General features: G+C 34.8%; 1 protein-coding gene across 5 annotated transcripts in view; it reads right to left on the reverse strand.

The window, feature by feature from the left end:
• KDM4C (lysine demethylase 4C) overlaps positions 1-27760 on the reverse strand; it is a 247259-nt gene that overhangs the window by 100358 nt on the left and 119141 nt on the right. For all 5 annotated transcript variants that reach the window (XM_059873485.1, XM_059873486.1, XM_059873487.1 and 2 more), the window contains 5 exons: positions 22185-22378; positions 18930-19168; positions 16411-16772; positions 14539-14650; positions 420-601 (listed from right to left, as the gene is read on the reverse strand). In XM_059873485.1, coding sequence (XP_059729468.1) covers positions 420-601; positions 14539-14650; positions 16411-16772; positions 18930-19168; positions 22185-22378 — 1089 coding nt within the window. The remainder of the gene's footprint in view (positions 1-419; positions 602-14538; positions 14651-16410; positions 16773-18929; positions 19169-22184; positions 22379-27760) is intronic.

Below are 27760 nucleotides of genomic sequence, written 5' to 3' on the forward strand. Positions count from 1 at the left end.
TTTCCGAGGGAATATTTTTCCTCAGAAGGCCTAAGTACTGTGAAAACACTTATTTCCTCCACACTGAACAAAGGCAGCATAAAAGACACCCTGATAAAAAGTATTTGGAGAAAGACATAAAAGGAAATAGCTAGAAGATACAAATCTACCTGGGTTCACCACACCAAAAGGGAAAATACACACACACACACACACACAAAGACAAGCCCATCACAAATTGTAGAAGGAGGTATACAGCCTCCGCAGCCAAGGATAGATGCAGGTGAACAAAGTATCAGTTCTAATTTTAATACAAGTGAGTTTGTTTACCTCTTTTACAAAAGAAATGCTGAACTTTATCTTTTTCATAATTTCTTTGAAATTAAGTAGCCAGGCGGCTATTTCACACTTCATCCAGAAGCTGTGAGAATCTTGCTTACCCTGTAGTATGGCATGAGAAGAGTGCAAACGGCACAGTGAGGTTCCTTTTTTGCACAAGCTGCATTGTATTCTTTTTCAGCATTGAAATTGGGTAGTCTTGTCTGCCACAGGTAGACCAGAGGCTTGGCCCATGCCTCTGACTCTTGAACTTTCTCCTCAATTAGGGTAGTTTCAGGCAGTTCTAAAAGAAAGCAAACAATGGCTATATTACAGTCATGGAATGAAGATAACAATGAATCTGTCATGTGCACAAACAAAGATCAAACAATCTTACAAGAAGTCTGTGTTCAAATGTGGACGCAGAAGTCTAAAGAATGTTGTGTAAGGAAAAACTCACAATTAAATGCTCTGACATGCTCTGACATCTCTGTCAAGAGCTGACTGCTCCATGTAAAGCATAAATAGCCCTACCATTTACAATTTGTATTCATATCAACAACATTATGTCTCACTCTCCCACTGTCTCTTTAAGGCCTCCAAACTCTATCCCCTCTCCCTCCATGCACACAGCCCTAAATTACTTACGGATGGAACATATTGAGTCCCAGCAGCAGTGCCAGACAAATCACTCTACTCACACAGGATGACACTTCACAAGCTCCTCATGGAGAGTGACACTCATTTTCCAAAGGGGAAAAAAGGGCAAACTATATAGCCAGGGAGTAATGGGGAACAATGAGATCTAAGAAGTAGATGCATGTAGTAGAAGCATGCTGGATCATATGGACAGTGCCGATTAAATCTTCCACAATCAATGAAAAGGCATGTAGGTGTCAATCAGAATAATTATGTGAATGAGGACAGGAAAATGTGAAAATATTTGAATTAAACATTCAGACAACAAAAGCAGTTTATAGTATACTGTCCTGTTCTAATGATGTATTTAAGAAAACCTGTTCACTTTAGAAGAAGAAAATTCGAACACAGAGAAACATTTAAGTACATTAAAGCTGATTCATCACATTCCTTCAGCCCATGACTGCTTTCTCACTTTCTCCACTTTATGAAAAAACAGAGGCTTTATGGATCTCCTATGATAAATGTCACACATTGCTACAAAACCACTATAAAATTGGCAACATTTTTATCAGTGTTGAATAAAATATCAACTAAAATTTTTGTGTACAAGCAAGCCAAATGCAATAATAAAAAAAATATATCCTGCATGTGGTTTTTAATCCATTTTTTATAGTTTCTTAAAAAAACTAATACCAATTCAATAAACATTTGCCAATAATCTGGGTAGAAGGGCACAAAGAAAACTGCAAAAAAGCTACCAGTATTTAGCAGCAGAGCTTTCTGGTGAAAAACTTAGCTATCTTACTTTCAAAAGACCACCAGTGAAAGAAGAGCTGAACACAAGGAGAAGATGAACATATAAAATGTCAGCATTACTTCTATAACTTTTTCAACTACTTACTTTGTAAGTTAAAAGCTTAACGAAGTTTTTGCTTAAAAAAATCTGCCCAATCATATTTTTTCTACAGCTTGCAATTTTAAAAAACTGTAAAACACATAGCTCTGAAAACTATTTCTCTAGTTCTCTTCCTATCTGTTTAAATTTTCCTTTAAAGAGCCATATTACAAGCAGCTTCAACCTTACAGGTATTTTTTTTAAATTTTCCTACTACATCACTTCCCTTCAGGAGCTTATACCATTATTTTAAATATTTTCATTATAGTTATGACCTCACAGAAAATTCAGAGCTCGATTCTCCCTTATGAAGAAAACAAAGAGGCACACAGAATTGTTGTGAAGGTTTGTATTATCTTCCATACTTATTATCACCGTTGAAACTGACATCCTCTGACTGCACCACTCCTTACCACTGCTGAATAATTCTCCCATGATAGTAGAAGCCTTTGCCCAGAACCTCACCCTATAGTGTTCTTCTTTATTCAAAAATCTATCTTCATATTTGTAGTCCTGAAACCAGTTCTGGGTTGATAACTGAAGTTCTTTCATACAGGGTTCTGGCTTTCAACTGCCTACAGCAGGCTGCTGAGTTCATTATTATACTGGTTCTGGTTTTAATGAAAACAGTATTTACGCCTTAATTTCATATATACTCCATAATTTCAGTTCCCTCTTGTGTGATTTTTACAAAAGCTCTCCCAACCAAGAACTTGAAAAGAACGTAAAACAAGAATAAAGCTGGCTTTAATAGCCTTTCATTGCTTTCAAGAGTTTGTATTTATTTTTGAACCTCAATCCAAAAGAAGCCAAGGACAAGATGTCATATGTATATGTACCAGACTCTATCTATTACAAACTCAGAAAAATTTAACATTATTTTAATAAATTTATCTTCTCCTTTATGTTCTTCTTATTATGTTTAGAGCACTTCCAGTTAGCTGTTGACTAACTCCACATTTATTTACCTCTGATCTCACATTTATTTACCTCTGATCTCTAACATCTATAATTCTGAATTCTATGTCCTTCTAGGTCCCTTGAGGTGTGACTGTCTTCTCCATGATCCTTACTGCACTCTTCTGTCTCTGCATAAACTACACAAGCTCTCTGATATGATCCTCTGGTATATTACAGCATGCAACCCCTCACTCCTCTCCACCACAACAAGAAAGGAAAAATATCAATCCTCTTTTCAGAGGGAAGCTGCCTAATCCAGTACTGAAGGGTTCACTGGCAGGATAAGAGAAGACAGAATAGACATTCCTAAGGATTACAAGCTTTGTCTGATACTCTCTTATCACTACTGTAAGACCAATAAGTTTCAGTTCTCCTCAGGAATTTCCTAGTCAACCTTGAGCCTAATTATCATTTTTCAAAAACTTTGGAATTATTATTTCATGTCCTTTTAATCAACATTCACCCACCCACAGTGAAATAATCAAATTTCCAAAGAAACCGGTATTTAAAAAAAGTTACAGAGTACATGACCCCACTACAAAGCATGTACAAAACATGACAATGCTCCCTTAAACAACTTCCTCAACAGGAAGGTGAGGAATGCAATCTTCTGTGTAACTATTCTACATCAGTAGAACTTAGGCAGTTTCATTTTGTGTGCTTTATTTTTCATGTGTGCACCAGCATCAGTGAGAGGAAGAATTTCCACATAAACTTCTCTGGTAGTAAAAGTGCAGGTATCTTCCTGATTTCCATGTAGGCAGAGAAGTTATGCACCATAAACAAAAACTGAGAATCTGGTTAACCAAAACAGGCAAGGAAATTAAAAGAAAAACCAGCTCTCCAATTGTTTGAGGGAAGGCACAGAGAATATAATTACTTGATGTAATAAACACTGCTGTCTTGGCACAGTTAATGGCCTTTCTTCACTTGCTCATTTGATAATACCGATGGTCCTACTGATATCCAAAAACACTGTGGAAAGATAAAGAGATTTTTAGATTTGTTTGGTTTTTTTTTTTTCTGTTTATCCAGTGCTTATCACTCCTTTTACTTTCTTAAATTACTCCTTTCATTACTTACTATTTAGTTGAAGAGCAATCAGTGGCTCAGCTTAAAATAAATTTGTTTTCCTGACTCACACTGTTGCATGCAGTTTCAGGGTAGACACTCAGTGGCTTCATGTGAGCTCAATGTTTCTCTGATCAGATGTGTTTATTAGAAGGGCACAAAACAACTGCAGCCTCCAGCTAGCTCCTTTCAAAATCCACCTTAACTGAGGATTCTCAAAATAAGAACAGAGAACAATTTGCAGTGATCATACTGACTGAAAGATCTCAGAAACTCTACTGTCATAAGCAAGCACACTTTTCACTTCAGCTGTGAATCAGTGCCAATTTCAAGTACTCAAAATCTGAAAAAACTGGTGGAAGCATCTGTTCCTACAGTGAGATACACTGCTCCCCACACCCCACCAAAAAACAAGCATCTACTTTATACAACCAGTATATAATGTCTCAAGAAGCGCTATGAACATGACATTTCATTCATAATCTTACATATTGCCTTCTTTCTGAAAGATCCTGAGAAGGGTCTCGGTTCTGGCAGAGCAAGTTTTGATGAATAGTACCTTATGCAATGCTGCCAAAAACTATGATATGCAACACTCTATGATATGCACCATCATACAATCATACCTTCATTGTGGTAACTTGGCCTTGCTCTAAGAGCACCTACCAACAGCCCAAGACTGGCAATTTGAAAGATAAAGGACAGCCAAGGGAGTGGTGTGAAATACAATGTATGTCTATATGGAGCATTTTCTTTACACAGCACATGAAAAGGATCTGGGGAATCTACCTTGACTTCTGTGTCTGCTGTAACTCACTGACTAATCGAGTCACTGACACTTCCTCGCAATTCGCTGACAGTAAGTCATGAACAGGACTCTGCACAGTGCACAACAGAACTCCTTGTTGTGAATTCTGGTATAACTTTTTTTTCAGCCTTTCAGCATGAAACGTACATTTCAAATTGATGAGTAATCAATACAAAAGTGAACAAAGCATCCTTAGTATTCTTCCATATAGAAACTTTCAACTCAACTACAGTACAAAATACATCTCACCGTCAGAGAGAATTAAAGAAAAATACAGGATTTGAACCTGTTAGCCATGACAGGGAAATGTGCACCTGAATTGACAGCACTGTTCAAGAGATTGCACATTCATGCATAACACATAGACACACTCACAAATACCAATGAAGGGTATTTATTTTGCAAGTCTGTTAGTATGCACATGGTTTTTAAACACTCTTATATGAATGAAGTCCATTTCTAGTAACTTCTGTTATGTTTCTGGCTGTAAATATATCACACATTCATGCTGAAGTCTAAAACAGATTAATACCAGTCAAAAAATTTACTAAATTTACTAACTGGATGATGTAATGCAGCCTATTCCTAAGTATGTAAAAACATCTTATTGTGACCACTAAGAGTGCTCAGAGATCTTGAATCCCCTAAACCGTCTAGGCATTTTTACTTCACTGCAAATATGGTTTTTGCAGTATTACTTTACCAGATACAATCCATAATCAGGTTAAATATTTTGCTTCCTAAGGGGTTAGACCAAGTGCTCTTTTTTCAACAGAAAAGCAGAAACACTAGATGCTACAATTATGACTTTAAACAAATGCATAGCAGCTGATATAAATCTTACTGTATCATATTATGCTGATTTTGGCTGGGGTAGAGCTAATTTTCTTCACAGTATCTAGTATGGAGCTGTGTTTTGGATTTGTACTGAAAATGATATTGATAGTATAGAGATGTTTTTGTTATTGCTGAATAGTGCTTGAACAGCATCAAGGTCTTTCCTGCATCTTGTGCCACTGACAGTGAGTGGTACAAGAATATTTCAACTGTGTTCCCAATCTGGTTGGTGGGGGAGTGAGTGAGCAAGCAACAGTGTGTTAGATGCCAGATGGGCTTAAACCACAACACATGTAATTCAGCCATAGTATTACTGACAGTACAAAGTGATTAGCAATGCTAAACTTGATGATAGTTCCTGCTATCATATTTGTACCTGAAAACAATATTTCTATATGCTCAATTAATCTCTATAATGCAATTTCAGAAATACCAGTTTTCATTAATGTGATATTCATATGAATCTGTACTCTTTGGCATATTTAAGAAAAGTGAAACAAGTCATTAAAACAAACTGTGTAGACAAAAAGAAAATTATAGCTCAGGATCTGTTTTGATACAAAGGAAACTCCTTCCATAGCAAAGTATTTCTAAACAGTCACTATGCTGCTTTCCAAGTGAGTAAGTGAATGAATGGTTTCCACTAATGTCACTGGTTTAACAGTTTGTGGGAAACTTGCTCCAACACAGAATGCTAATGCTTTGAATGGTTTTTGCTTACTAAGTTAAACTCAAATTATCAGGCAGAAAACATTTGGGCCATTTGCAGAATGGGCTGTTGCCAGCATTTGCTGATTTAACCCAGCAGATGTGAAAAGCCATAGACACTAATACAGTACAATTTGCTTTTGCCAATCTCAACAATGATTTTGCTGCTTGGGGTTATGTTCCACTGATGTTTCCTGGCATTGCAGAGCCACATTCTCCGCTATGAAGAACACAGAAGCATCTGTTATTTTTCAGGTAGTTGAGCACAATCTCAGCCCTGGGAGACATTATCTATAGTTTCAAATGTCCTGGAGAAAATAATAATACAAATTTAAAAAAAAATTAAAAAAGAAGACAGTTGGGAAAAGTCTTGTATTTGTAAACTTTACTGTTCCAGCAGTGTATCAGCAAACTTAGTTTCAGAAATTGTCTTTCTTTTTTTTTTCAGTCATTAGAGATATAGAACTCATAGCAAAATATGAACAGAAAACTCTTTAATTTATTGTACTCTTCAATAACTTTCATTTCTTGTATGGGACCTTTGAGTACAAGTAATGTGAAGTACGTATACAAACTTCTCTTTTGGTTAGAGAACCTAATTGCCAAATTAGCTATTAATACTTCAGTTCTCATAAAATTTGTATGGAAAGATAACTATATTGAATCAGAGCTCTAGAAGTTAAGCCGAAGACCTCCTGGATCAAATCAGGTTTAGCTCCCAAAACAAAGTAATGGGGTGCTTAAATAAAAGTTCAATATAAAAAAGTATAAGACATCAGTTGTAGCAGATCTGAAAAAGTTTTGGAAAGTTTGAAAGATTCAGCATTGAAAAAAACCCAAAAATTTTTAAGACAATTTGACAGATTTGGAAGATTTGATACTGGGATACTCTGATTTTCCTTCAGCATACTATTAGAGCCCCATAATCAAATTCACATTGGTTTTGTGATTGAACTGTGTACTGTGATTGCTACACTTTGCTCAATGTAATTTGTACTGGTATTGTATATCTATTATATTGTATTATTGACTGAACTGCATATTAAAATTCAATGCTCTGCTAAACATAATTTGTATCTTCACTGTAATTTAGGTGCATTGCTGTATCACTCTGCTAAATTGAAATCCCATGTAATTTCAAGTAATTTCAAATATGAAAATCCTGTATTATTCACTAAACCATCCACAGAGAGAATATCTTGAAGAACTTGGTGAGAGTGTACTGCACTCTTACATTTACAGGCACAGTCAGCAGGCTTTTCCTGAGGGTGAGTGGTACTCACTAAAAGAGTAAGGATTACTTTGGCAAAAACATTCTTTCTGTTTTGGTGTTAGTCACAAATCAGATTCTGGTAAGAAAAATCTCACTATAAATAAGACTGGCTGCAGACAGGACCACTACCACTTAAAATAGTAAATAAAGTTAGTATAAATAGAGCAAAGGCTGGAATAATCTCACCAATAACTTTGAAAAGGTGGGATGGGAAAACCATGACCATGATTTTTCATGGAAAGCAGGAAGCACTGATCCCATCAATACTTCAGATGAATAGGAAAAACTGAAAGATTGTAAGAAGTTGAAGAAAAGGAGAGAAAAGCAGGGCTTCACAGGTTGCTGGGTATTTACTTCTGAGCACTAGCACATAAGTTAGAAGAGAAATTAACACGGCACAATAGAACAAGTAAAAGAAACAGTTAAATAGTATAACTTACACAAAGTAAAATTGTTATTATACTGCATTTTCAATATGTCAAATATGTAACATGACCCTGTCAGGCTGTACTGGACCCCAATCTTTCTCTCTAACAAACTGCAAAGTAACTAAAATGTATTTGATTTACATTGCTATGATTCCAATAAACTAACTTAGAGAAAGCCCTGAGGACTCATAGCACAGAGATTCAGTTTACATTTAAATTATCTGTAAAACTAGTTTTACAGAACTATAGCATTGATATTTTTGAAAATAACCATTTTTGGTTGCTCACTAATTTCTGCAACAAAATAATTCTCTATTTGAAACACTAGATCATAAAGATACCAAACAATTACAAGGGGTAAAAACCAATCTTTCAGTTACAGCATTCCCTAAATAGCTGCATTTCACGTGCACAACTTTTTTGAGCATATGAAATGAAGAATTTAACCCTAGAAGTTAAGGTTCAAATTGTCAAAGATGTCTACTTATTCAGGCTACCTAAGCAGAAGCACAAGCAACACATTCTTACTGATGTTAAAGTTCACGACCTTTCCAGCGTCTCCAGAAATAGCTACTTACCATATCCAGAAACAAAGCTTAGAGGTGATCCAGTAGTCAGGCAACTTTTTTAAAATGTGGACAGGAGGCCATAGAAAGGGACATGTTCTTAAATCTGTATGGACTGCCAACATTAAGTATTTACAGCATACTGGTATCATAATTTTCTTTATTGTATATATGTATATATATACATATATGTATATGTGTGTGTGTGTATATATATATATATATATATATATGTATGTGTGTATATATATATATATATATATATATATATATATATATATATAGTATGTATTCAAGCAATTCCTGTAATTTCACCCATCTTTGCACTGTGTAAATTTAAATAATTGCACATGTATTTAGAAATCTGTTCTAAGAGGCATCTTGGCAAAATCAAAGCAGAAACAAAAGATCTGCTGGAATCTACTGCACAGCCTATTAGCAAAAACATAGTTATCAGTACAAAACCACTACAAGTCCAAACTACAAGCTAAAGATTACCAGATATCTGCTCTCCTGAAAAGCTTTAATTCATAGCACTTATTAACAGCTCCTTTCTCAATTCCTTTCTCTTATGTAATTTTTCAAAGTTCGTATTAAAAAAATTCAAATTTTGCATACTAATGTAATCTGCTTGTGGTCAATGTACTTAGGACAACAAAACTTGATCAATAACTAAAATTACATTGGAACTTTTAGGAACTGATACTGACATCTATATACATGCTTACTGAGTTACTAATTAAACACCATAGTCTTCCAGGGTACACATCTGTACAGAAGAGGAAAAAACGAAAGCTTTCTCCCTCATCATCAGGCATGTCCTGCCTAATAATAAAACAAGTCACTCAGATACAAGAGAATTATTTGGTGGTACTTCCTTACTTTGGAAATTAAAATGTAACATCATTGACCATACTGCCAGATGCTATATGATCAAATAAATATTCAATTATTACATTAGAGCATACTCCTGTTTTATGCTACTCTAAAGAGAAAAAATAGTACCAAGTGGGGAAAACATATTTTATGGTTATTTTGTATTTCTCAAGTAGCACAAATTTAATCTACATCAATATATCATTCTAGCACAAGTTCCTCTAGGCAAAACTCAAGTGAAATTTGAGGAACAAGGTTACTTGAATGTGTTCAGTTAAGATCATCCAGAAGTTCTTCACTGAACCAAGACCTCTTAATAAGTTCAGTATATAAGTTAGAAGTTAAGTATAGAAGATGAAAAACACACTCAATCACAGATCCAAATTCATGACAAATCAATGCCCAAATTAGAATTACAAATTTGTATCTTCAAGCTACAGTTCCTGCAGATCACTGAAACAAATATCCCATAAACACTTCATACACTAGAAAACAACTGCATTTAAACTCCTTCAAGAATCAATTTATTAAATGTAATTATTTTGTACATTAAAACAAATATATTACATACAGTTCTCAGCCAAGACAATTAGCAAAATCCCTTTGACATTAAAATTAAGTCACTTCCAATACTAATGGTTTACAATGCAGCTTCAGATTTTGACAAAGGCAATGATAATACTATGGGCTAGGGTTTTTTTTTAAATTGAAAAACTCAAGTTATTACTAGAATAACTTACTAGGCAATACTCTTCAACAATACATCAATGACTTAATCCTTCATAAATGCAAGTCATAGGTTTTTTGTGTTTTCCTTTGGACCATAATTAAGGAGAAGCTCAGCTGCAAAAGATCACCCCACAGAAGGAATATCTATCTCCTTGGTAAATATCACATCCAGTTTGAGTACCAACTCCATTGCTACACTTGAGAAAGCAACTGAGAGGCTGCACTAATGCAGCAGGAAATCAATTTTAATTTTGGCACACCTGATAAGAAATTATACATGCCTTTTTACACAAGACTGTAATTCTATCAAGTCCTTTATGAGGTAAAAAAACATATTTTTAAGCTAAGAAAGCAGCACAATTAGAGCTGCAAGGTTCATCTAGAGAACAGTGACTCTTCAACGATGACATGTACCACTGTAAAGCAAATTAGGATGTTAGATGAACTGGTTCGTATTCCCTTCTTGATCAAAATACCAACTAATCTTAGATCCTGTAGGTGTCCACTAAAAGAAAACTGCTACTCATGAAATATGTCAAGGGACTAGATCTGCCAATGGTAACAATCAAAGCTGTCAGTTCTTGCCATTTCTGGAGATCAGCTGCTGGTCCAAAGGTTGACAAGAGTACTGGAAATTCAGGAAAAGTATTTATTTGATGTTTTAACACATCCCTTTCCTAAATACCTACTAAAGACTATACCAGACTTTTATAAAAGGTTTCTTAGGGTCTTCAGAACAACTCACGCTTCTCAAGTGTCAGATTTTTTTGTAATTACATCAATCATACCTTGAAAATTGAATTGAAAAAAACCAGAAGTAATACAGGTACCAGAGAAAATTACAGCAAATGCATTTTTCTAGCACACTTAAGACTGTTGAAGGGGTAGACAGTGCTGGACTCTTCTGTGCTAAATGATGATGATATATGAAAAACATACATAAATTATGTGCTTGATTAACCCATACTCACACAAAAGCAAAGTATTTTAAAGAAGTAAAACTTCATTCAACAAAACATTACGGGAGGGAAAGAAATACTGGAAATTGTAAAACTAATGTGGTAAATATAAACATGCCTCTATCAACTGGTTAGCAAATTTTTATCTACCTATGCAACAGAAGGAAAAAAAACATTTCTTTCTGAAGTAAGTGAGAATCTTCAAGCAAAATCTCCCATTTTAAGCTCTGAAACAAAAGAATAGCAGTAACTGCATCTACAAGTATAATTTTCCCCTCTTTAAGTAGGCTTAGCCTATTTATGATGTTACTAAAGAAGACTTAAATGGTTTAATTAGTAATATCAAAACAAGCACATCTCACAGGATGCTGGCAGTGAATGTAAAAACCAAGGCTTCTTCTCATAGCAGAAGCCATTGTTTCCATTTACAGAAGTTCTCTCTGTTTCCTTATCTTACCAACCAATGAAAGTAAAATTACTATGAAATTCTGAATCATACTTAAAATGCTAAAAAACATTAAAAAAGAGGCCCATACTGAATTCAGTCTATACACTGTAATTATATCATTTAGCGCGATGGGAAATTTTAGTCAACTTGAATCTAAAGACAGTTTCTAACGTTGTGTGACCAAATAGCGCTGGAAAGAAATCTCTGGGACCAATCAATGTGCATGCAAAGTTAGTATGCCTGCTCCTTCTGCTGAATTTGCTTTTTTATTGCTTAAGTGAGCAGAAATACAACTGTATTAAACACAAGAGAATATTATTACCACAAGTTAACATACAGCACTTGGTATAAGAACAAGGTTCATTACATAAAAATTGTTAGTATGTTGAGTGGGACATAAAACCCACACTGTACTGCTGCACTTTCTTGAACTGGCAACTTGAGCTACAATTTCTAGGATTGATTACCCAGCCCCTAGTATTTCTCAGTGCTCAATCTTTTAAGCATTAATTCCACAAGAATTCAGACATACATAAGGAAAGGCTTCAGGGAGAGTGAAAAAAATAACTCCAATAGACAACAAATAATCAATTAACCTAATTATTTTTCATTAAGGAATACACAGCATATGTAAGAATATACAGTGATAAAAAGAAAGCACAAAATTTAAATGTCCAAGTGATCCTGTAAAAAAAATTCATTTCTGCCAAAGAACTCAGTATTAAAAGTGATTTCAGAAAGTTCCTGCTAAGATTTAAGCATGCCATTCAACACGATAATATTCTATTTGCAAAATTACAATTCTGAAATGGCTGACAGTGTCAAAGAATGCTGCCTACATGTTATTAACATCCACTGATCACCTCTAATCACAGAAACTTCTAAATAGAACCCTAGCATCTCAAAGGCTTCAAATATATTAATCTGAATATATCTTATCTGTATTAGAAATGGCTACAGACCATCAGAACACTTTCCAACCTGTGGAAAGTGATACGAGTTACAGATTAAGTAAAAAGCCTCAATTTCTTTTCACAACAACACTAGCCCATATCTTATTCCTTTATTTTGTTTGCAGTTATTATTTTACTGGACCCAGATAAATTAAAATACAAACTAGTGTACAACACATAAATCCCCCTTGTGACACAACCAGAAATTACTGTACAAAGAGACTATACTATCATAGTCTCAGCCAGCATCATTTTTGCCCAAAACCACAGAGAACAAGAACTAAGTATGAATGCTGAATTACATTTCTACTAACTACTATGCAGTATATGGATGAAGCACCTTCATAAAGACAAATGTAATCATAAGCACATTGATACCGATTACTTCCCTAGTATCTGACACTAACAATCTTGAAAAAAATCAGAAAATCATCTAGCCCTCATGCCATCGTGTGTCGGGCAACTTAATGGGGCTACAGTTTGCCAGTCTCCTTCGTCACTTGTTCAATCTCTGCCTTGGATGTAAACCTCCTGCTCACCCAAATGCTACCACTTCTCTTTTGGTGTTCTTACAAAAGTCAGCCAATAATTACATTACAACGAGAGACAGATGCATGAAAATAATAATAATTCCAGCTAGGAAATACCAAAACTTGCTATGTCCAATAAAACTCTTAATTACTTCCTTCAATTAGCAAGCAGGTTTAATGGCTATTGACTCTAAGACAGCTCTTACCTTCCTAACAAAATACACTCCTTCCCTATTCTCTATTGGAAGGAGAATCATCAAAGAAAGAGGAAAGACTTTAAGGTATATGATTTCTTGTCAGGATGTTGCTACTTTCACAAAACATTAATACACGAGGAAGTTGGCAAACTGCTGGATGAGATGGAGAATGTCTTGGTATTAGAAAAATCCTTGATTCAAAACTGTCATCATATTATCATCTAGCCAGATTATATCATATACAATCCATGTCAATAGGAAATCCACAATATGTTTCAACTATAATGCTGAAAAAGCATCAGCAGGCAAAAGGAATTTAATCTCTAATTTTAAAAGAGCACTTTTACTGCAACCTACCACATATTAAATCTTTAATTACTTTACTACATAAAACTTAATATTAATATCATCCTGTAAATTACCATAACATTTTCTGAAATATGCTCTGTCTAGCCCTCAAAGTATTCAAACATATATGATAAAGATCATGGGTCTAAGCTGTCTGTAATTTTCAGAAAGATACTTAACAGCTAATTGAAGTATCATGCCTGGCAAAGCTGCAGCTCAGATAAAAAATGAAAGAGAAAGTACAGCTTTCTAAAACTAGTGAGGCAGAAGACACAAATCAATTACTTCAGAGTTGGAACAAGGAGGGAGATGTATTGATGAGAGGTCAATTGAACCTACAGCAGTCAGCTCAACAATGCCTAACTTGCCAACTGAAAGTATAATACTGCTTAGTTACAACAAGAATCAATTAACAGGCATGCTGTCTCTCATGTCAAGAAAATTTATCTGCAGCTGTAAGAAACAGCTACTCTTAATGAAATGTATTTGAGAGGGAAAAAATCAGGTAAAAATTACAGGTAAACACTGAAGTATGCAGCGATGTTGGAATCAGACCCATAGTCACAGACATGGCATCAGCTCCACATTATCAAATTATCTAAGGGAGTGTGGGAACTAAACTACAGTTCTGCTAACTGAGGAGATTCTGGAAAACAGCACCTGAAAATTTTGTGGTTTACAGAACTAAAATGGTACAGTGATATGAAAAAGGAATGTGTTTGTTTTCCATTTTGATCTATTCTTTTGATGCACGTTTCTAGAATCTCCACAAGTCACACCTGATAAAATAAAGTAGCTTTATTCATCAGCTTTGGGTGGCTGTATACATGATTGCTGGGTAAAGCAGATTTACTTTTCATATTTACTTCAGAGAAGGAAACCACTGTGTTGGGAACATTTCTTAGATTTTGTAGCCTGTCTGCACAAGGCAGTGACTCTCCAAATGCCTATATATAGGGTCTCATAAGACCATAAAATTATCATCAGAAAAATGTATTCAATAGTCTACTCACCTTCATCACTAGTTGCTTGCTGTTTAACCAAAGTCATTGGAGATCTAGCTGGGGGTTTATGTAGCGGATGACGCCAACTCTTAGATATTTTCTTTGTTTCAACTTCCTCTGACTGAAAGGAAAAGATGCAACTAATTTAGTATGCAATTATGCACAATTAATTATGAAAAACATACATATTCTTCTGTAAAAAAGCACAGATATAAAGTCTGTATATACTACCACAGCACACTTGAAGGACCTTTAGTGCACCAATACAACACTTGCCTCAAATTAAGAATATATATTTTAATTTAAGAACTGCAATCCTTGTCATACACAAATCATTTAAGGTATAATTTACCTGTAGTACAATACAGCCACTAACTGTGGCTAGAAAAATGAAGCACAAACCCACTGGCTTAGCTTGTGAAAGATTCCAAAATTCTTCAAGAATGAAAAAATTTTAAAAAAATAAAATCTGGAGTTGAGATAAGAAATCAAGAGTCCTGATATATTATTAACATATTGATCTAGTATATGAAGAAATTATTTCCTCCCTCAAATACTCTTATGTCCATTAAGTTTAAAGTTATTCAAGCTTCAAGAATTAAGGCCAACACTTCAAAGTCAAAGTGCTACTGGAGGAATCCCAATCTAATGGTGTCTGGAGGTTCAGGACCAGAGGAAGGGCAGGGACATTGGCATAAGTGTGGGAAGGACTGAATTTCACACAATTTTTATGAACCACAGCATTCTGTGCCTCAAGACCCTGAATCCAACCTAGCAGATTACACACATACCCCTTGAAGTAAATTATAAAACAACATTATATTTACCATGATAAACAAAGGGCAGAAGATGTCGTCAAAGCACAGGAGAGGTTTATGGTCTAGAACAGTTAGTAATTACGTAAAAAGGGAACTGCCAGGCTTTTTAAATTGCATTTGTACAGTACATTTCTTCATTTAAAAGAGAAAGAAAGAACATGCAGTAATACTACAGAAAATCTGAAATGTAGTATATAAATGTAATGCAGCTGAAAGGCACAGGAAGAGATATAATCTCTAATACATGTTAATTAAACACTGAGATGTTTGTACTGCTTCTTATTATGGTGGAAAGACTGGATCCAAGATGATCAAAACCTACAACATTGAAAAAAATCTTTACAGTTCACATATGTGGAAGAGTCAGCATGATTTTTAGTTTAGCTTCTAAAATATATTCCCCATGAAGTCTTGCAACTTGGCAGTGGACTTCCTGCTTTCTCTCCTCCAATTCGAGATTCAGCACACCACTCAGAAAGCTACTTGACAACCACCACAGCCTAATTTTTCACTTTGCATCCTGAAGTCAAAGCTGACCAGGCATCATAGCTGAATAGCAAGCATGGAAAAAAGGCCATGTTCGTAGGTGGCCCAAAGAGAAAACATTACTAAAACCCATTGTTTAAAAATTGAAAATATATTCCTTTTAATAGTGGAATTATTTCCTTCAGGTGTTTCCTTTACATGTTTCAATTCATTTCCAAAATCCAAGAATAAGGTGAAGCTCATAGCCCTGGTCATATTGGCAGGCAGTGAATATGGGAATAGCTTTAAGAATAGTTGCTGACACTTCAGATTCACAAATATAAAGTGAAATTACTAGACATCTAATATAACAGGGAAAAATATGTCAATAAGCAAACTCCAAAAACAGTCTGCTTTTGGATCAAAATTGCCACTCTTGACTAAACACTTCAAAACACGTTCAAATTATCATCTGATTAAAATCATGCATATTCTTAAATACTTTAATATGGATAGCAGGTCTCATTAGAAAAACACTCATTCATATTTCATTAAATCAAGAATATATTACTATTATGATGTAATTTGTTTCACATACACAAGATATTTCCATTCTGTCTTCTTCACCCTTTTTTACAATGGGCATTTCTCCATGTTCCAAACTACTTCCAGAACTTAGTAGGTTGCTGATACCATCCTCTGTCGAGACACTTTCCTCTCTATCCAGATTTTCTGCTTCAGAAGTTTGTCCCTCTGTTTTATGGTATGGTATGGATGAAGCATATTGATTCTGAGATTTAAAACTGTCTTCTTTTCTACATCTATCAGAAGCAGTCTTGCTAGCCACAGAATCTTCAAGAATAAAGGAAGAATGACTGGAATCTATCCTGTCCTCATCCTCCATTTTTGATTTCTCAAGTACAGGAACAGGGTTCAAAATTGAGTCAGAAGGGACGCTTCCTATAAATGAAGAATATGATTTGTTAATAAATGCCACTTTACATTACTATATTGAATTTCACAGCAATCTAAATTATTCAAATTCAAAGCACAGTTCCTCATTTAGAAATCATACAGAAAACCATTTGGTGGAAGAGTATATACTAAAGTGTAGCAAAGGTTTTATCAAAGAATAAATTAAATGTAAGTGGTTTCAGTTTAGAGTATGAAATATAGTTTTGATCATTTAAACAGTATTTTGCATTTGAATTGTAGCAGGTCTTCATTTAATTAAAATAATCAATATCCACATAGCTTCCTTAGTCTTTACTCAGGTTGTCTATGTGCACTTTGAGTCAATGAAAAAAATATAAAAGGCTGGTATATTGAACCTTCTGCCCTGCATTTTATACCTATTATGCCTGTTTAAAAATGAAAATAACCAAAGATTAATAGTATATAATTACAAAGATATAATTCAAATAGATACCAAGAATATTTTTCAGATAACAGCATCAGTCTAAAAATGAAAAACAATTAGCATAATTCTATTTTTAAAAAAATAGCATAATTGTATATTCAAGTAATATTGAAGAGTGAAATCAAGTGGATTTTACTTTATAAAAATTCTTCTTCTGCTGATGCTTGCATTGGAAAGACAGAACAACGGGCTAGAGAGGTCATTCAAAAAACATTCCTGAAGAACTCTAGCATACACTGCACTGAATTCTCATTCAGCAGCAGACCCATGATATTAAAGAAAACAGTTTCTGCTAAATCCCTTGCTATTCTTTCTTCATAAAGGTTATTTGAACTTGTTTTTTCTGAAAAATTTCCTTTTCAAGTCAAATGAATATAAAACTTAGTAACACAAAGACAATAGTAACATGTAATCTCTGGGCACAAACAGTACTGCTTCAACCAACAACAATGGACATACTAGTTAAGACAATGCAGAGCAAACTATCTTCTTCAACACGAGTACTGCTTCTATCATATCTAAAAATGTCCATTTTCCTACAAAGGTCCAGGCACCACACTTTATGAGAACAAAGGAGAGAGGGCAGAGCTCCATTCTTCACTGCTTTTCCTTCCCTTGCCCATAAACACAGAATGGGTGCTAACTAAATACTATTTTCTCTGTAGCCATGAACATTTCAAACGTCTATTAAAAGTTATGGGAAGGTGTAAAGCAATACCACCTTTAAAAAAAACCAAGCAAAAACCAAGCCTCCCCACCCCCCTTCCCCCCCACCAAAAAAAAACAACAACCAAAAAAAAAACCTAGAACAGACCTGACCTGGAAATGCTTTGATAGAGCACCAGATAATTTGTGTAGAGAAATTTCTAAACTTCCATATTGCAATATCTTGGTATCTTTATGTGAATCAATCAAGGTGATTATTACCTCCAAGGAAGAACTGACATAACTATTAATATTCACAATAATTAAAACACTGTCTATATGCAATTTGAAAGTGAATTTTCAGTAGTAATATAAAACAAAATAGGAACTTCTAAAATTGAAATTAAAAGTCCAGTTTGCCTTATGAACAGGAATGAGGAACTATATCAGAATTACAATGGAATGTGAAATAGAATAGATTAAGTTCGGAAGAGACCAAGTATACTACAATAAAAATGGTTGTGGAGGAAAAAAAAAAATCTTTGTTTTGACAAGACCTTATAGCTGTCAGACAGCTCCCGAGGACATTAAAAGGAATCTGGAGGCACAAAATACAACACTGTTGTGCACAGGTATAGAACACTTCAAATTTGTAGGTTCATCATGCAAATACATGTAGCATACTCACAAGGATATATGTTCTGTCCTGTTCGAATAGTGTTAAGATATTCTTAAAATTTCCATATCAAAACCATTTTGATTTAACATATATGAGTCCACGGAAGAAATATAATTTATAAAACCTCACTCTTTTTGATCTTTAAAATACATTTAAAAGAGTTCTGGTGGTATCACTCTCAATTAAGAATATTAACTTTGGTATTTTCTCTTTCTCACCAAATATCAATAAGCTTGGCACAAATAACTCTCTGTGTAAATATTTTAGTATGCTACTGTAGGATAATACTTTAGTTTAACATCTACTGATTTGTCACATTAGAGTATAAACAGCCTACAACTTACACGTGAAACATAATCAGTGCTTATCTCACCTGAAACACTGGCATGATCCAATAAATGCTGATCCAGATGCATTCTACTACTGTTTTCTTCTTCCCCAGAAGGCAATCCTGTGTTTACCCCTCTCACTTTTTTTTCTGGTTCTTCATTGACCTTGAAGCCATCAGCAGCTGCTTCAGTCACTATGATTTTTGCATCAGCTACCATAGCAGATACTCTCTTGTCCTCTGGAGTTTTAAGCTTTTTAGATCGAGATCTGGTGTGCTGGAAGCTGTTATAGGAGATATTGCTGTCAGAGTAGAAAGTCTGTCTTGGATAAGATAAAACATCTACCAATATATGTCCCTTTCACCTGTTTAAAGTGGTAAAAAACTGACAATTTTTCACCTTTTTGTGTTGAGATAGTGCTACAATTTCTTAAGTGATAGATTAACAATTGATTGGATTTGACCTTCTAATCTTTTCCATGGCAAAGTTGTTAAATTCTAAAAGTAAAACCATCTTTAAGTAATTATTATTTAACTAGCACACAAACTGGCTTTTTAATAAATCATTCTTTTGAGCCCAAAAAATAACTATCCTTAAAAGAATAATAAAGACAAAACTCTTTCAGTAGCAGTAAAATGCGGTGATATTTCCAAACCCTAGTGCTAATAAAGGACTAGTCTGAATATCCTCATAAAAGCTGACCTGTTCAGAAGTTTTTAAATGAGTTTTAACAAAATCAACAAGCATCTGTAAAAGGTAAAAATTATGATCACCAAATATTCTGAAGGGCTACAATATCAAGCAAGATCTATAATTATTCTGTGTTAGAAAATGAAGTTGAAATTAAAGACTGAGCGCAAGTTTTTGCACCCTCAGATGTACAAAGGGAACGCTTAAGGCAGGAGAAATGGCAAACTCATTAGAAATAGGCTCATAATTTATACACTCTGAATAAATGTAATAGGAAATAGTCCAGTTCCAAATTCAACCATGTGACACAAGAAGAGTTTTCAATGTCATCATACAGCAGGTTTCAAAGCTCACAACACATTAGAGACAAAAGCACTGCTCTCGCAGGTGAATTTTACAAAGTTTTAAGCAAGTTTTACAAAAGTCTTGCATCTTAGATTCTACATATCTACAGAAAAACATTTTGCTGCCCCATACATTTTATTCTGTGTCTACAAAGGTGTATCTTTCAACACATTTTTTATAAAATAAAAAGTTCCAAAAAATTTGCCAAAGTATGAGAGAACCATCAGTTCACACTGTAAATAACAGAAAGTATTATTACTATTTACATGCAGTCATTAAATGTCATATAGCAGCAATGGATTTCAGCTGTAAATGTCAGAGATAAGCTCTCCCTGTCACTATATTCATGAAGATCCCATAGATGGCATTTTTTTTTCACTTTGCTGTAACTTGTATTACATAATAAAAATGATAATTTTAACCAACACATTACACTAGAAACAAAGGCTGAATAAACATTTTATCCTCCTCTGCAATGCACGCTGTTACCATGCCTGAAAAAAAGCTGACTCAAGAGTTAAACAGCACAGGAATTGTGTTTATTAGCTTAGCAAGGTGCATAAATCAGCCCATGTGTTCCTGTGATAAAACTTTCAATGCAATTACTAGAAAGTCTTTGTTTTTACTCAGAACCATCTATCCATAACGGTACTACCAAATGAATCACTGCTGGTCCGCATGGCAATCTGCATTTATGCTGTACAATAGATGCAGGGAAACCTACTACAGGGAAAAATGGCATTCACCTAGTTAAACAACAGAATTATTCTCTCTGCAAGTCCAGGTCAGTATTATACACATACTAACAAACTGGCCGTTCAGCGGCTTCACTAGCCGAAGTGATTCCACCTCACAAACTACCCTTACCCAGAACAAACTCAGTATTATATTTTCAGTAACAATGTTACTGAAAATAACTCCACTACAGTGCCATTTGGTCCTTTACTTTACAGGCTGACTTTCCTATCTTTTCGTCAAGACATACATTAACTTACAAAGAAAATGAGGAAGTTTGGTGTAAGACCAAGTTTAAAAAGCCACTGCACTGTAAAGTTCTTTGGAGAAGGAAGATCTTTAATAAATCACTATTATCTCCAACTCAAAAAGCTGCACTAAAATAGCATAATACCAATAAAACTGCCACCTTTGGCTAGAAATTAAGCAGATCTTTTTTAGCTAATGAAGAAGAAAATCCATAAAGATCCTGTTAAGTAAGACAGGAAAGCACAATCATACAAAAAAAGTGCAATGAAAACAAAACCATAATGCATCCCAATAAAATAGATACAAAACTGCTTTAAAAGGTCAAAGGTTTTATAGCTTCAGTGACAAGCTGAGAGACTTTATTCTCCTAAATTTCCTTATTTTTCTAAATTTCTTTTATTCTCCTAAATTTCTGGTGATGTTGGCACCACCAACAGAGATTTAGCCTTTATTATGATCTGCCACTGACCTGTGGTAGACAAAGACAGATTTTGGCTGCAGCACTGTAAGAGTGTGACAAATAGGCAGTGTTACCTCCTTAGAGTAAAATGGCAGTCAGGGCTGTTACTCAGAGGCTTGAAACAGCTGGTGGGATTCTATCACAGCTTTATGATAAGTTTTTCCTGTTTAATCTCCTTTTCAGCTCTTAGGAATATTCTCCCTTGTTTTTTGTTGCTGTGATATCTAGAAACAATGGTAACCATCCATACCTTGAAAATTACTCTGGAATAACCCTTATACACTTGAATGCATTTTGATGTTCTCCATAATGACTACCTTTTTTAGGTACACTTATAAGTTAAATGTGAAAAATTACCTAAAAAAGGAACCTTTTTTAGGTACCTTTTTAGGTAAATTTTCACATTTAACTTATAAGTTAAATTTTACAGGAAGCAGAAAAAACATTTTTGTCTTCTGAAGGAAATGAATTAAAAGAAAACATGAGACATAGTTTAAGCCCAGCTGAAAGTTAAAATCCATGCAGCCATTCCTCTCCCTCCAGCCCCTCCAGTGGTGGGGGAAGCTGGGTACACACCAGACCCCCTTCCTTCTCAGAAGTGAGAATCCCTTACTTCTGTCCCCCATCAGTGATGTGTATGGTAGAGAACAATGTAGGCACAACGCAGCTCCAAGCCCCACCCCCTCACTGCTACTATGAGAAAATACAATCTCTTGTGGCCAAAACTAAGACAACATCAGAGGAAGTGGCCAAAATGAAACAGAAAGGACACTGGCATCATATAAAGACAATTAAATAGATGGCAAAGAAGCATAAATACCTCTTGGGAAAGTTCTGTATTTGCCTTCTTCTCTGTAGCCAGATCTTCACTTCAGGTGTTGATTCAGGAGTTGGTTTTGTATGATCAATGGTATATAAATCCTTGCCCTGTTTCCACAGCTGGTATCTCTCTGGTTGAAACTTCCTCACAAAGACATCCATGGATATTGACACCATGTCTCTCCTACAAGTGCACTGCAAGACAAGAGAGGTATTTGTAAGTGACATACTGGAATATGCCACAGTTTGCAGTTAAAAAGCCCAGAACAAAAATCCCACATGTACAAACCAATTCTATTTTAATCGCCATTTTCCTTTTTCACTTTTCCTCAATTTTCAAGAGGAGAGGATTATTCAAAAGAAAGCAGTATCTGAACAGATGTGTCACACCAGGATTCCCAAAAATACTTAAGGATACTCCACTGTTTCATTAACTGCTATGGGTTAAGAACAAAAAGAAACCATAGCGTTCTTTCTGCCCTATTAGCTGGTTTTGATAATTTTAAGCAAACCTTGCTACCTCGAATCCAGAGATTGCACATATCTTGAGTGACACCAGAATTTAACTTTTAAAAGTAACTCACATAGTATCCTGTTGACCCAAAGGTCTTTACAGGCATTTATAGCCCCAGCACTTAACTCTTCAAAACATAAATTCATACAAGTACCACATCAAGTTGCAGTTTTGCCCATTTTTTTCTACAAAGAGTAGAAAAAAAGTAAGAGAGAGGAGTATTATGTCTGAGGTCTAAAAGGCTGTGCTATATCAATGCAATCCAATCCAGTGGAGACTCTAGAATCTAGTGCAGACTCTAGAATCACCTGTAATACTTTCCTCATCAACTTTAATCCAATCCCTGACTTTAGTCCCACAAAGAATTTTTGCATTGTTTTTCTTATGCATCTGCATAGAGTATTTTTGTCCTATTTGAATAGAATCTTAATGGTCAAGAAAATGCAAAGGAGCCTCCACTTGAAATACTGTAATGCTGAGTCAATTTTCAGATTAAAGTCATTGTATCCAGTACCCAAAAATACTTGACAGTAGGCAACTACATTAAGTAAATCAATATATCTATAGCACACAAACTACTGGATTAACTAGTGGGTTAGTCCTGGCTGACTGCCAAGTGTCCACTAACTTGCTCTTCCATTTCCACTCCTCAGCAGGACAGGGGGAGAAAATAAGATGGAAAATGTCATGGGTCTAAGTAAGGATGGGCAGATCACTGACCAACTACTATCTTTGACTTCTCTTGAGGAAAATATATTAATGTCAATTAATAAGAGGTTATGACAGTGAGAAACAAGAACAAAACTAAAACCAACTTCCTTCACACCCATTTTTCAGGCTTTACTTCATTCCTGACTGGTATCTGCAGGAATATTTCCTTCACATTTTTCTCACTCTTTTTTCTCACAGCTGCTGCAAAGTGATTTTTATTCTTACTAAATTTGCTATCACGTGAATGCCACCAGAGCTGCTGACATGCTCAGCTTTGGGCAGCAGCAAGTTCATTTTGGAGTCAGTTTGGATTTGGCTCTTTCCAGTGTGTGGGCTGCTCCTGATCAACAGATGGTGGTTATCAGCCACTGCTAAAGCAACTCGACACTACCAAAGCCTTGCCACAAAAACCTTAGCAAGTTTTTTTCAAACTGAAATCAAACTGATTGGCTAAAACATAGTCTTACATGAAAAAAACTTTGAAAGAACTTTGCTAAATAACTCTCTTTAAGCACAAAACTGAGACACTATTTTTTTTCAGGTAAGAAGAGGTGTATAGAAAAATGGTATATTAATGGCCTGGCTCAATGGTTTACTACAGCTAGTTTTATTACGTTTTTTAAACAAGCAGAAACACACAAAGGACTGAATGCTACTTTCCTACTAGCTAGGTTTCTGCACACTAAATGCAGATTTCTTTATCGACTATTTCCATCTATCATTTCTAGCTCCCTTCTTCCTCTTGAAATTCACAAGATATATAATGAAAAAGCATCTGAGATGCATTAAAAATGCTTGCTTTCCTTTCAATATGTCAGCATTGATATGCTGCATATTCACAACACTGCCATCTAATGGAGGATGAAATGGAAAGAAGGGAAAAAAATTCAAGACTGAACTTGTAATTTTATGCAGCTGCCTTTAATTATAGTTTTTATCCAAAATGCCATCTGAATGCTCTCTTTTCAAACAACATGCATATACACACTTATACACGCACTCTGTAAAAAACTCAAACATATTTGAAATAGTATGTTCCATTCAGAAAGTCCTTGATTGGACACAATGAGCAGTTAAAAAAAAAGCAATGAAGACACTTCTATATACTGGAAAAGAGCATAGAAATCCACAGTAATATTTTTAACTTTTAAAATTGAAATTTGTAAAATAAAGACAAGCAATAGTGGATTTTCTCTCCCTTCAAAGCACAGAATCTTTTTACATTTGAGCCCTGTTGCAACAAACCAATAAGAAATTTGGTTAAAGCCAAAATTTTGCTGTTAAACACCAAGACTTCCAGTGCCTTCACAGAAAATAATTACTTAAGTAAGCATTAAAGCATTAAGAAAGAAAATATATCTATAAATAAAATGTATTCTATGCTGGAATGATAATAAGGTATTTGAAGACTTAAATCACATCTAAATGGGACACAAAATCACATCTAAATGGGACACAATTTCTGTCTTTCAGTAATCTTTCATCAGTTTCCATTTTATTTCAATAGAACTACTGCAGAAGAATTAACAAATACAGACCGGCGTTAGAAATACAGTAGATTTTTTTTTAAGTTTTCAAACTTCTGAAGTATACTTTTGAGTGAAAAGTAACAGAATAACATCATGCTCAACAGTATCACTGCCCCAAAAAACAGAAGACAGGCTTCTAGGCACTGAAGGGTAGAAATACTTGGAATTATCATATCAGATGACATAAGTAGATGCATTCTGAAAATTATTTCTACTCATATTTCCTTGAATGATTCAAGGAAAAAAACCCAAAATATCACAAACACAAAAGCTGTTGTTTTGATAAATGATCTGGAGGATCTTTCCTTCTTCTTGGTGGTGGTGGGGGTGGTGGTGGTGGTGATGGTTTTTACAAATTTAATTAATTTCTTATTTGACTGGCTTGTGGCTGGCAGTTATGTTACTTCCTGCTCCTAACTTGAAAAAGTGACTCCAAGATCCTCTCTAAAACAAAACTAAATGTGATTCTGTTGAAGAAAACTCCTGGGAAAAACACAAAACAGACATTTCCCTGTCTACTAAAGTATTCAGTAGTAGTTTTTATTTTTTTGTTTTTTGTTTTAAACTTGGTATATTTTTTAAAGTTAATGTGAAATCTAAGTAATTGGGCTACCTCCCATGTAAAAGGCAGCTGATGATAAATAAATAACATTGATAAATGTCACAACCTTTGTACCAGAAACAATTACGTAAGTATGACCCGAAATTATCAAATCAAGGTTTTTTTCAGTGATACTCCTTTCTTACTTCTTTTAATGACTAAAGCTTTCTTCAGAGTACAGCAGCAATGATGTATTTATTGGAGACAAACACTTTAAATAATTTAGATTCTTTTTACACAGCTTCAATTGTACTCAATCAATTATTTCATGCACTATATCCCACTCTTGCAATACTTTCAATTAAGCATGTCCAAACAGGGACACCATTTGCTGGGATTCAAGAGGCAGGAATGACTGATTGATAATCAGAAGCCAATTTATTGGGCCCAACATGGCGTTTATATAGGACCTGTTACCACTACAACCATCCAATGACCTTAAACATTCCTTGTATGGTAACATCCTGCTCTTCTTGCTTAACCACTAACACCACAGGGATATATGGATATCCCTGCCTTTCCTTGACCTGAGTTACTGCTTGCTTATCTCTGCACTGGTTATCTGCTAACATGTCCTGCTCCTTTTGTCCTGTGTGTTTCATCTTATGTCCTGTTTCCACAACCTGCATCCACAATGCACTATATCCCAATCTCAACACTTTCAATGAATTTCCAAACAATGCAAAAAATGCATTTTGATAAAAAATATTTTATAGGTGCTGTGACTGAACTGCTTCCTGTGGACTGCCTGCAGAAGTGCTTGACAGGCACTGTTTGCTAAAAGATTAGGATTTAATAAATCCTGGTAACAGTAACTGTCCTTTGCTATGGAATCAGGCTGCGATGTATTTTCACACGAACCTTCTGGCAACTTGGAAACAGTGTTGTAGAAACCTTTGGTAGCAGTTAGTCATCTGTACAAGCATTGGGAAAGCAAGCTTTCCTTTTTTGGTAAATCAAAGACAGTACACTCTTTTCTTTGACATATCATTTCATACACAACAAAAATACAAATGCAAAACACCATTCTTTAAGGTCCTTTTTATATAATAGAAAAAATTACTCTTAAATTCATTATTTGTATTAATATATGCACACGCAAATGGTCTGCCATATTTTTCAAAGAGTTCAATATTAAATAGTGCCTTACAAAATATCTGGCTTTTTTTCTTTATTCCTATTTCTAATTTCTTTTATTTTTACACATAATGCCACCAACACGTTCTTGCAAAAAGAATCAGTTTGCATTACGTAGAATTGATTACATCAGCATCTGTTAGCATTACAAAAATATGGTCATTTTCCTCCCACTCCTTTGAAAGCTGGACAACAGAAACAGTGTTACAAGACACAACTAAAGGATCCCATATATTCTCAAATATTCCACCTCACAGCCCTTCTTCTTCTTTATCCTTCAGTGGTATCTTTAATGGCATGACTCTTACTCCTTGAAAGACTGAGTCACTATTAAAGTCACTATTAACCTTTTTTTTTCCTATTCTGATTTCAACCTGTATTTCTAGCTTGAATCTTTCTCCTGTTTCACTCACATTCACTTCTCCATCCATCCCTGATGTCCATACAAAAAGACTCCCTCCCTGGAGCCTTTATCTCTCTGCTGTGTGTCAACTGCTCTTGCTCCATCCTTCTCTTAGCCCTCCATTCTTTCCTTACTACCTTTGGACTTTACTTTCTCAGATCCATAAAGTAACAGCTTCTACCCCATATATTTATCTGCCTACCAATTCCTGCGTTTTAAAATGTTCATATTCTGCACATGCAAAATTAGAATTTATTTCAATGAAATTAAACTCCATCTGCAACAGAGCAAAATTGCCCAATTCTGTAACAGCTCCTAAAGTACGAAAACAGTCTATGCAATAACATGTGTCTGCATATATATTTAAATGTATATATATAATTATAAAAAAATAACTTGTTGTTGTGCAGTACTTAATACATATACTAGGTCATACATACTACGTCAGTTACCTTTTTCATACAAACATTACAGCCATTATCATGGATTTACTAACAGAAAGTTTACTATTATCAACCATAAAAAAGGAATTCACAAATGACCCAAGTACAGCATTTCTGATAAACTGCATTATTCTCAGCTCACTAATTACAGCAAAGGGAGACCTGTAACACATTTTCATTAAGAAGCTAATGTAACAAGATACCTAGTAAGGAAACATTCCTTCTCTATTTTCAAGAAT

This window comes from Haemorhous mexicanus, chromosome Z, assembly GCF_027477595.1.
Source record: "Haemorhous mexicanus isolate bHaeMex1 chromosome Z, bHaeMex1.pri, whole genome shotgun sequence".
NCBI classification, from domain to species: Eukaryota; Metazoa; Chordata; class Aves; order Passeriformes; family Fringillidae; genus Haemorhous; species Haemorhous mexicanus.